This window comes from Panthera uncia, assembly GCF_023721935.1.
Source record: "Panthera uncia isolate 11264 chromosome C1 unlocalized genomic scaffold, Puncia_PCG_1.0 HiC_scaffold_4, whole genome shotgun sequence".
Classification (NCBI taxonomy): Eukaryota; Metazoa; Chordata; class Mammalia; order Carnivora; family Felidae; genus Panthera; species Panthera uncia.
In genome coordinates, this window is record NW_026057585.1 from 14,040,085 (window position 1) to 14,052,261 (window position 12,177).

Below are 12,177 nucleotides of genomic sequence, written 5' to 3' on the forward strand. Positions count from 1 at the left end.
ATGACATCGTAAAGTATATCTAATAGCATTATTTAAAGAAATAAGTGAACTTTATTCTGTGGTCCAAGATTTAGGATTTTACATGAAAAATTACTTTTTAAAACACAGGTCTGGGCCTGTCGTTAGACTGTACCACTGACTTTCAAAAGATGTGACCAGAGATTGAGGACACAAAGTTTCAGTGCAATGAATTACAGAACTCGGTTTTTACATAATCCCTCAACCCTGTCTACTGCCATTGTCTAGTGCCTCAATTTTAGAAGATCTCAGGCCCCTTTGTGGGAGCCTGTAAAAGAGGCTGAGGAGGGGCAGAAATGTGTGGCGTCCCACAAGACAAAGGAAAAGGGTGTGGTCAGCAGTGTCTGAACAGGACCAGCATTAAATAGGACAAGGATTTGAAAGGGTCCTTCGGTTTCTGTGAGAAGGGAGTTCTGTAGAGGTAGGTGGTGGATGCTGCGGCGAGGCTACAAGGCTGCCGGGGGGTCTAGGAGAAAGCTGGAGGTGAGGAAGAGGGGGCTCCCGGAAGCAACCCCAAGATCCCTGGGAGTGGGCTGGGAGGAGGGAGACTGGAACCAAGGGTGGAGGCCCCTCTGGGAGGGCTGCCCTCTTCAGACGCCCCCAGAAGGAGGGGTGGCGCGGGGGCACGAGATGCTCCCGTCAGAGGCGAGGCGCAGGTCGGAGCACTCACCTGAGGAGCCGCTCAGTTTGCGCAGGGAAACACCCAGAAGCTCCTTCGACGCCGCCAGGGGGAACGCGCGCCCTCTCTGCTTCTGCTTAAACTTTCCTGGACTCCCGGGTCGCTCGTGGGCCCGGGGAGGTCCTGGGTGCAGGTTGCCGCCACGTTTGGTGCCTCAACCTGCAACTTTTGGGGCGTAGCGACCCTCGCGAGGCGCCTGGGCCCGGTTTCCCACGAGGCAGTCCTCCGAACTTGCTCCCAGCGGCGCCCGAGAGCCCAGCAGTGTGGGCGGGCTCGCCCCGGAGGCCCCGTCGAGCCGTTGTCTCCGTTGTCTCCGAGGTCCCACGCAGGCGGGCGTCGTCGAGGCGGCGGCAGGTGGCGCAGCTGGAGGCGGGAGTGGGGGCGGGTCCGGCGGGTCGCCCTCATCCGGCGGGGAGGAGAGGCGGCCGAACGGCCCCCGCCTTCCCGCCCGGGGCCATGCTGCGCTGGCTTCGGGGCTTCGTGCTGCCGGGGGTGGCCTGCCAGAAAGACGAAGATGACTTAAGGTACGAGATCCTTTTCCAAGACCTGGACAGCGACGGGGACGGGTTGGTGGACATCGTCGAGCTCCAGGAGGGGCTGAAAAACTGGGGCTTATCGTCCGGCCAGAACTCGGAGAAGGTGAGTGACCAAGGGAACGTGGCACCGGGAGTGTGGGAGACGTTGGGCGGAGGTTAAAGCCACACTTGCTCTTTGCAAAGCTTCTTTCCAAGAACCATGTTGGAAGGGTGGGGTTCTCTTCCGTGAGCGCCCCCTCTCACCCGCGACGCAGAATAACGCAGCCCAGCCCAGCTAAACACGTTCTCGGCCTTACAACAGTCACTTTCCACAATGACCAGAGCCTTCTCCTGGACTTTTTGGGAGATGCTGAGTGGGTGTCTAGTGACTCAACATTTACTGAACCCGCACAGAATTTCAGGGGCTGTGTTAGCCTTTGTGAATTCGTAGAAGAGACTTTCTTCTTTCCCAGGATGTTCACAGCCTAGGTTCACGCTTCAGGGTCTTGCATAAAAGGCAAGAGCAGATAGGTCCCCAGAGCTGCTCTCTCTTTCTCTTAAAGTTTATTTATTTTGCGAGGCTGGGGCAGAGAGAGAGGGAGAGAGAGAATCCCAGTGTTGCGTTGCTTAACCGACTGAACCATCCGGGCGTCCCTCTTGTCATTCTTAAATCGACACCAAATGTCTTGGGGGGAAATCAGACCTAGATCCGTGGGTTTACGCTTCAGCTGACTGATTTAGTGCCTTGCCTAGATTAGGGATGTCTTCCTTCTCTGGACCAGTCTTGATTATTTAAATACTGGTTAGGTGAAAGTTTCAAAATACCAAGAGAAAACAATCATGTTTCCCCTCTATTAGTGCTAACCAGTCCTCAGATTATCTCCCCACTTGTTTCAGCTCTCTGGTGAGATGTGTGTTAGAAGTCCAGAATATTCCCATGGGTCAGGAAATTCCTTTAAGGGTCTGTGCTCGAGAACCAATTGCTCTGATTCGATTATTATCTCTTTATCTCATACCTCTGTCTTCCCGCTCTGCTTTGCTTCCTTCTACTTAGTCCACAACTCCACGACACTGGACCTCAGCCTATCAAGTATCTCTGGCTCCTGCTTATTTGAGAAGGGATATCAGAGAAGAAACCTGAGAGAGTAGGGTAGGAATCAGAGAGGAATGGTAGGGATATAGCTATATTAGCATGAGTACTGATTTAAGGTATACACTATGTCTTAGAGAATGGTATCTCATTCTCAAAAGGTATCATCTCCAACCTGTCACTTGGAAGCAAACCACTTATTTTCTGTCACTATATCAGGATTGGACAGCAGGATTGGACAGAGGGGGAAGTTGAACTGTGATAGAATTGCAACAGAAGCTTCAGACAATTCAAAAGGAGCTTTGCATCTCGGGTAGTTCTTTAAGAGTTGTCCTTCCTTGAGGCAAGAGCGCCAGGGCTTTATTACCTACCCCTGTCTCTTATGCCCCCTCCCCTACTTATTGAACATTGGCTGCCTCCAGGGAGTGACTTTAGGCAAGGTGAGTCTTTTCAGCCTAGAGAAGCATGAAGGAGGAGCTCAACTGAGAACTCAGTCACCAGTACTCCCAGCTACTGTCAGTCCTGAGAATGTGGGCAATGCACCACAGCATCTACTGCAGAGAAACATTTGGAAAATAGTGCTGACAGGACAAATTGATTAATTTGATCTGGAGTGTGAGGTAAAGGAAGAATTCAAGAATGATTCCAGGAATTTTGGTTTGAACAGCTGGTTGGTTGGTGGTGCCATTTGCTAAGATCAGGCAGAATTGGAGGGTAGTGAAGTGGGGTGAGTGATTATCGAGAGTTCTTGGTTTGGACAGTTGAGGTTCCTTAGAGACATCCAGGTGGATATAGCAAGTAGTAGTTTTGTATTTGAGTGTGAATCTCAAGGAGATAATCTAAATCTAAATTTAGATAAATCTAAATCTCAAGGGTTAGAGATGTACATCATCAGCATTGTATCGGTAAAGCTTTTTATTGGGTGAAATCCCCTAGGTAGAGGGGTCTGAGGACTGAGTTGGTCTGAGGACTGAGTTGTGAATCATTGCAACATTTTGAGGTCAGGAAAGAGCCAACATAGGAGACTAAAAGGAAGCAGTTAATGAAGTAGAAGGGAAATCAGAAGAGTAAGGTCTCTTGGGGCCAATTTGAGTCAAGTATTTCAAGGAGGTAGTTATATAGAACTGAGATATCTGCTGAGAGATCTTGTAAGATGAAGACTGAATTTAACTGTGGGGTTTGTCACAATGGAGGAAATTTCTAACCTTGAGTAATTCCATGTATGCATGTACCTTGTTGTTGGCTGTGTCTCTGAGGAAAGTGAGAGGGCTAGGATCCTGAATTGCTCAATGCTTTACCACCTTCTTCTGCTAGTGATACATGTTATAGACGTAGAAGGTATACAACACAGATTACACTTGACCTGGGGCTTTGGTCCTAGATCCCCATCTTATTCCATTCTGTGATGAGGGAAGTTGTGCTGAACTACAGGTGAGTCTTGGTCCTGTTGCCTTGAACACAATCCAGACTATTGGATCTCAAAACTTGAAAATATAGGCCAAATATTATCTTTTAAAGAAAAACAATTCTTGTACTCCTAAGGATTGAGTTAAATCATTTTTGTCATGTTACTTAGATATATTTATAAATATAAAGAAAGTATAAAATCATTATGCTTATAGCTCTTATACAACCATAGATCCTAACAGGTAGGTAAATTAAAGATTATAAAAACCACCCAAATTCTAATTAATAACATTTATTTAATGAGATAACTAATAGTGTTTGGCTAAAACTAAATTTCCATTTTCTTATGAATATTCTGCTGATAGGTACATTTGTTTGAGTTAAACATTCTGAAATTATCACGTGTTTGCCCAGTTCTCCCCCACTTTCTTTTTTTGTATGAATACTATGAAAACTGTTATATATATGTGGGCTCTGATGTCACTGGATTTTACTTAACAAAAAATACATTATTGCCTATGAGGTGAACCTCTGTTTTTTGTTTTTTGTTTTTCATTAGCCTTCAACAAAGTGGTATCATTTTAATGCTTGATTACTGGATTACACAGGGGCAATGAAATAAATATTAGGCCTTAGTTATAAGGTGGCTGTCTGGTTGCTTATGCTATTTGTCTTCAGATTATCTTTAAAAGGAAAACACAAAATTAGGAAATTCTCACAAAAGATACTCAGACCTGTAGGAGTTTATGGATTTCAGGATAAGAAATACTTACCTAGATTATAGGCAGATTTAAGCTGCCACAGCCCTGTCTCTTTTCCTCTGGACTCCACCCTGTTTCCTACAGGACCTTCTAAGGGGAAGGGTGGGGGACAGGGCCTAGAAAACCGGTTTGGAGTTTACCAAGCAGAAAGAAATGTGCATTTGTTGGAGTTATAATCCTTTTACTCCTCCCAGCAAAACTCCCCTGTTTTAGCACGGGCCTAATTGTTTTTGATCTATATCAGTGCTCTTATTCTTTGAGGAAGAATAGTAAAGTAGCAGGAAGAAAGCTTTCCTTCTCCCTGAACCCTCTGTCACCTCTGGAACTTTTATTCTGTGGTTAACAACCTTTCTCAGCACTTAAACCTCTTCGTAGAGCCTTGCTTCTTACTGAAGCAGCTCTCCTCTGAGGAGCCTCCTTGCAGCCCTCTCAGGGCTGAAGTCCCTCCTCTTTCTCCTTTCTAATTACCCGCTTCATTGAGGTCCATGCCATCTACCCTCTGACCTAACCATTTTATTCTTTGCTACTCACTGAACTTCTGTATAAACCTCTTGGTCACTGAAGACTTACCACCTGCTCATGGTCTCCATCTCTACTGCAGATCTTTATATCATCCTGAGTGACTTCCTCATCCACTTCTGCATATGATCCATACAACATCCAGACTTCCTACTTCCTTGGCTATATATGTCCAGTGACCTTCACCTCACAACACTTCAGCATCTCACTCTCTGGGCCCCACTTGGGTAAATTTTCCTAATAGGACTAGAACTCACCTTATAGGGTAGCTGTTAGGATTAAACTAGGTAAGGCTTTATTTTAGCACAGCGAGGACACATAATTGTCATTTAGCAGATGTTAGCTGTTTTTGCACTAATTTATATCCATAGGGTTGGAGGGTGGTGAAAACAGAGCAAAAAAGATTTCCATTTCTACAGATTTCACTAGGAATGTGGGAGATTCTGAAACACTAGAATGGGAGTATGGCTGGGAGTGTCTGAGAAGGCCCAATGATATGAGCGGCTCTCTCCCAGGCAGTGGTCCCGACTGAGCCCACAGGGCATATACATACACACTGACTTTAATTAAAAATAGGTGAATTGAAAAGTTTACCCACAACTTTGTGAAATGGAATACTTGATATAAAATATTGAATTAGGCTACCTCTTGTCCAGTAATGTTACAAACCATACAGATAAGCCACTGGCTAGTCATTTGACCATTGACAAGGCAAGCAGAAGAGTGACAGAACTATTTATTGATTTTTTACCATGTGTTAAGTACTGCCTTAGGTAGTTTACATTTTCCATTTCATTTTAAACTTGTGTTTTCTCATGTATAAAAAACAAGAGAGTTCTAAGTTTCAAAATTCTGATTCTAGGGACATCTGGGTGGCTCACTGGGTTAAATGTCTGACTCTTGATCTCAGCTCAGGTCTTGATCTCAGGGTTGAGAGTTCAAGCCCTGTGTTTAAAAAAAAAAAAACAACAAAATTCTGATTCTCATTTGAATTCTCAGGATTTACATAAGTAAATCACCTGGAGAAATGAACCTCATTGACCCTTGGAAAAATGAGCAAACTCTTATTTTTTTTTTTATTTTTTTATTTTTTAACATTTTATATATTTTTGAGACAGAGAGAGACAGAGCATGAACGGGGGAGGGGCAGAGAGAGAGGGAGACACAGAATCTGAAACAGGCTCCAGGCTCTGAGCCATCAGCCCAGAGCCCGACGCGGGGCTCGAACTCACGGACTGCGAGATCGTGACCTGAGCCAAAGTCGGACGCCCAACCGACTGAGCCACCCAGGCGCCCCAGCAGACTCTTATTTTTAAAAACAACATATTTCTGCATTTTTATATGCTTTATAAAAATAAAACTGTTGTCCTTCACTGTGAGCTTTCCTTGTACTACTTCAAAAACTTTCTTCATTTTAGCCTCCAGTTGTTTTGTGACTTACTAGCAAATGTCATGCATAGGAAAGCATATGGTTCCTACATTTTTTCTTGAAATTGGCATATGACTTTAAATTGATTTTAATGTACAATTAAAATGTATTGAGTGAGCAGGTGTGATTAATGATGGAATGCAAATGAAGTATGGCAAAAAACTTATGCAATAATTGGAATAATTTCTATAAATTTAACTGTAGTAGGAAAAAATGTCTTTATTGGCAAAAGAGGAAAAATTAGTCTTTGAAGCCAGTTGGTAGAAAATGCTATGTAATGATTCTGATATAAAAGTGTTTAAAAGGTTCTGAAGGAGAAGAAGTTATTTTCTTATATGTCTACCAATAACCTCAATGCCTGTTTGAATTCTGTGCTGTACACACAATATAACATCTTAGGAATACTACAAGTTGGCTTGCTTTCCAAAGCAGCAAAATATATACATCTTGGAGCTTCATTAAACAAACGTTCCAATAAGAAATTGTAAATTGCTTTGGAAGACTTGTCCTGCAAAGGGAATGGAAGAGGAATAAGTGAAATTGGTAGAGAAGGACTAAAAATTTCAGGAAAGTGAATAGATGGAAGAGATTTTTCAATCTTATATAGTATTGTTTTTTTTCAGTATTATAAATATATCAAGCATACATTTATAAAGTATGGAAAAATTTAGGGAGGAACTTTAAAATTTGGCTGTGATATCCTAGGTTTTATTATGAAATTTAAAAATTAGAGAACTTTATACTGATAAATAATGGTAATTTTGCCAATTTATATTCACATTTCTAGATGTTTTGGATTTCTAGTAGGTTTTCCAATATTAAAGTAGAGGAAAAATCTAGTTGAAATGTGTTTTGTTTCACTTAGCAGTGAATAGATGTTATGCCATATGATGATAAGAGAGTATTTCACCTCTTTAAAATTAATGTCAGTATTATATAGATAAGGAATCAAAGAAAGACATAAATTATAACTACCCCCATCACTTCTTAAAGGTATAAAGACTTAGCTATCCTCTTATGAGAACAAAGCATCATTTTAACAAACTTTCCTGCAATGTAAATGATGTGTGCAATTTTTTTCCCCTTATATTTTCATCTTCCTTAGAATAAAATTCTAGGTGAGTAATTTCAGGGTCAAAAGGTATGAATAAGATCTTAATACATACTGCAAAATTATTGTGTAGTTAGATTGTACTATTATCTAAGTAGATTGTCTCATTTACTGCCATAAATGAGAGTGCTTGTTTCCCTACATGGTCAGCAACAATAGGTAAGTAAAAAAAAAATATTTCCAATTCAGTGTGACAACCAGCATGTTAATAATTTAAAATGATAAATTATTTTATCATGCCATCTGGTCTCAATAGCAGAGGTAAATTTTTACTTGCAATGTTTTTTGACCTGTACTTTTTCCCCCTTTTCTTTTATATGTAATCAGTCTTCTGTTTTTTGGTTTCTTTTGTCTGAGTTTGATTCTAAATAGTTAATGTAATGTCAGTAGTAATTTTTAATCTTCTTGTGTCCCTTAGTGATTTGTATCCAATTTCTACCAGCACAGATTGTTAGGTTCAGATATGGGAAATAATATTTAAGCCAACAAACTTGATGTTTAATTTCATTAATAATGCAAATTGAAACAAAAATATAATTTAATATTTCTTTCCTTCCTTTTTCCCTTCTTTTTTTTTAAAGATTTATTTTTTAATTTTAGAGAGAGAGTATGAGCAGTGGGGAGGGGCAGAGGGAGAGAAAGAGAATCTCAAGAGAGAATCCCAACGTGGGGCCTGATCCCATGACTCTGGGATATTACCTGAGCTGAAATCAGTGTTGACTGTTCAACTGACTGAGCCACCCAGGTGCCCTTTCTCTCTCCCTTCTTTTCTTTTTCCCTTCCTTCCTTATCAGTGAGATTGGCAAACATTTGAAAAGTTTGATAGTATTTAGTATTTGTCATAATGTGGGGAAGTAGGCACACTGTAATATTTTTGATGAGAATATAAATTGACATTCCCTTTAAAAAAATATTTATTTATTTTGAGAGAGAGAGCACAGATAACCAGGGGAAGGGCAGAGAGAGAGGGAGAGAGAATCCTAAGCAGACTCTGTGCTGATGACAGTGTAGATCCTGACACGGGGCTCCATCTCACAAACTGTGAGATTATGACCTGAGCAGAAATCAAGAGTCAGGCACTTAAACGACTCAGCCACCCAGGTGTCCCTGACATTCCCTTTTAAAAAATTATTTATTTTAGTATAGTTGACATACAATGTTACATTAGTTTTTAGGTGTACAACATATGATTCAACTTCTGTATATGTTATGCTATGCTCACCACAAGTGTAGCTACCATCTATTACCATACAATGCTATTATTACAGTACCATTCACTGTATTCCCTATGCTGTACCTTTTATTCTTGTGACTTATTTATTTCATCACTAGAAGCCTTTATCTTTCACTCTCCTTCACCCATTTTGTCCATCTTCCTACCTCTGTCCCCTCTGGCAACCATCAGTTCTCTGTATTTGTAGGTCTAATTCTGCTTTTTGTTTGTTTGTTTGGTTTCTTAGATTCCACTTATAAGTGGAAATCGAATGGTATTATTCATTCCCTGTCTGACTTATTTCACTTAGCATAATACCCTCTAGGGTCATCCATGTTGTCACAGATGGCATGATCTCATCCTTTTTTATGACAGTAATGTTGATTGTCTATATCTACCACATCTTTACCCATTCATCTGTCAGTGCACACTTGGATTGTTTCTGTACCATGGCTGTTGTAAATAATGCTGCAGTAGACATAGGGAGGTGTATATCTTTTCAAATGAGTGTTTTCATTTGGGGGGAGGCAAATACCCAGTAGTTCAGTTATTGGATCATATGGTATGTTCTATTTGTAATTTTTGAGGAAATTCCATACTGTTTTCCATAGCATCTGCACCAATTTACATTTCCATCAACAGTGCACAAAAGTTCCTTTTTCTCTACATCCATCCCAACACTTGTTATTTCTGTCTTTTTTGCTTCTATCCATTTTGGCAGGTGTAAGGTGGTATCTCATTGTGGTTTTGATTTGCATTTCCCTGAGGATTAATGATGTTGAGCACCTTTTCATGTGTCTGTTGGCCATCTCTGTGTCTTCTTTGGAAAAATGTCTATTTGGGTCCTCTGCCCATTTTTTAATTATACTATTTGTTTGCTGGTATTGAGTTGTATTAGTTCTATATATATTTTGGATGTTAACACCTTTTTGTATCATTTGCAAGTATCTTCTCCCATTCAGTAGGTTGCCTTTTTGTTTTGTTGATGGTTTCCTTCACTGTGCAAAAAGCTTTTTATTTTGGTGTAGTCCCAATAGTTTATTTTTGGTTTGTTTCCCTTGCCTCTGGAGATAAATCTAGAAAAATATAGCTATCGTAATGTCATAGAAATTGCTGCCTATGTTCTAGGAGTTTTATAGTTTTAGGTCTCACATTTGGATCTTTAACCCATTTTGAGTTTGTTTTTGTGTATAGTGTAAAAAAGTGGTCCACTTTCATTCTTTTGCATGTAGCTGTCCGGTTTTCCCAGGGGGTATTTATTGAAGATAGTGTCTTTTCTCCACTGTACATTCTTGCCCCCTTTTTCATAGATTAATTGACCACCTAAGTGTGTGTTTATTTCTGGACTCTCTGTTTTGTTCCATTGATCTATGTGTCTGTTTTTTATGCTAGTACCATACTGTTTTAATGACTACAGCTTTGTAGTATATCTTGAAATCTGGTATTGTGACACCACCAGCTTTATTTTTTCTCGGGATTGCTTTGACTATTCAGGGTCCTTTGTAGTTCCACAGAAATTTTAGAATTATTTGTTCTAGTTCTGTTAAAAATACTGTTGTTATTTTGGTAGGGATTGCAATGAGTCTGTAGATTACTTTGGTAGTATGGACATTTTAACAATATTAATTTTTCCAAGAATATTAATATTCCATGGGATATCTTTTCATTTGTGTTGCCTTCAATTTCTTTTGTCATTATTTTATAGTGTTCAGAGTATAGGTCTTTCACCTCCTTAGGTAAGTTTATTCCTAGGTATTTTATTCTTTTTGGTGCAGTTGTAAATGGAATTGTTTTCTTAATTTCTCTTTCTGTTACTTTGTTATTGGTGTATAGAAAAACAACCAATTTCTGGGTGTTAATTTTATATTGTACAACTTTACTGAATTCATTTATTACTTGTAATAGTTTTTTGGTGGAGCTTTTAGAATTTTCTATGTATAGTATCATGTCATCTGATAGTTTAATTTCTAACTTACCAATACGTATGCCTTTTATTTCTTTTTCTTGTCTGATTGCCATGGATCAGACTTTCCAGTAATATATTGAATAAAAGTGGCTTGAGTGGACATCCTTGTCTTGTTCTTGATCTTAGAAGAAAAGCTATCAGTTTTTGACATTACTTCCCCTACCCCCCCTTTTTTGACAATCTTAGTTTTTTGACATTCCCTTTTTGGAAGATAATTTGGCGGTGTATAAAATTTAGAAAATCTACATGTCCTTTAATTCAGCAATTCTCTCTCTAGGAATCTATGTTACAAACAATTGTGATTCAAAAATTATAATTTTACAAGATTATTCATTGTAGCATGTCTTGTAAATAGTTAAAACTTGGGACCAACTTAAGTTGAAACTATAAAACTTCTAGGTGAACTTATATTCTTAAGTAGGCCATAGAATGATTAAATAAAATTCACAGAATATGTTTTCTTTATATTATGTCATTTTTAAGCTTTATTCAACAAGTGTTAATTGATTACCCATTGTATGTCAGAAGCTGTTCTATGTGCTTGGGGTATAGTGATGAACTAGACAAAGTCCTTATTTCTTGGAGCTTATGTTTTAGTAGCAGAGGCAGGCAGTAAAAAGACAAACAAGATAATTTTATGACATTCCCTGACTACATACACCTCTCTGGCCTTGTCTCTTGTTTTCTTCCATTTCTCACTCCCTCTCTCCTTTGCTGATTGTATTACAGTGAGCTATAATTGCTCCAGCATTGTTGCCATTCTTGCCGTTTCCAAACACATCCTAGGCAGGCTCTCATGAACATTTACATAAAGCTATGGCTCTAGGTTCTGGTGAGTTTTGTGTCAGGTACTTTGGTAAGGATGACAGACATCAAGGACCTCAGCTACTTCAATTCATGAGACTCAGCTTTCATAAAAAGGTGTATATCACTCATAGAACACTTAAAATAATCAAACGCAGGAAAATCAGTAACTAAGTGACAAAAAGAATACTGCTAAAGAAAAGTCGGTAATAAAAATACTAGGTTAAAATATCAGATTTCACAATTTTAGCAATTTGACTTTGGCTCCAAAAAGTGTGTGCAAATTAGGAATTCTAAGAAAAGACCCCCATGGTCTGCTTCGTGATTACTACCACAAACCAAAAAAAAAAATTCTGCGTTGCCGCAATGTCTTCCCTGCTAATATAAACCACTCTTTCATAGTTCTAAAGAAACTAGATGGTAATTCACATAAAAGGGGGTTATAAGAGCCTCCTTACTCAAAATGAAATGAAACTAAATATGATGTTTATCAGGTCAGAAAGAAATCTTATCAAAATGTTGACCAGACAAAGAAACCAGTTACCTTCACTGGTTGCCTCAGAGTGCAGAGGTAGCATGAACAGAGTCTTGGCTGTATCTCTGCATCCCCATAGTGTGAGGGTGGACAAAAAAGCCCTTCAGCTTTCCTGAGGTTTTGTTTCCCC

General features: G+C 39.7%; 1 protein-coding gene across 2 annotated transcripts in view; it reads left to right on the forward strand.

Annotated features, from left to right (window-relative positions):
- Window positions 1-596: 596 nt before the first annotated feature.
- Window positions 597-12,177, forward strand: part of LOC125912321 (calcium-binding mitochondrial carrier protein SCaMC-1) — a 144,148-nt gene continuing 132,567 nt past the window's right edge. Inside the window, exon 1 of one of the 2 annotated variants that reach the window (XM_049616681.1) lies at window positions 597-1,336. In XM_049616681.1, the coding sequence (XP_049472638.1) occupies window positions 1,154-1,336 (183 nt within the window). In that variant the 5' untranslated portion in view covers window positions 597-1,153. The remainder of the gene's footprint in view (window positions 1,337-12,177) is intronic. The other variant, XM_049616679.1, reaches the window with a different exon arrangement.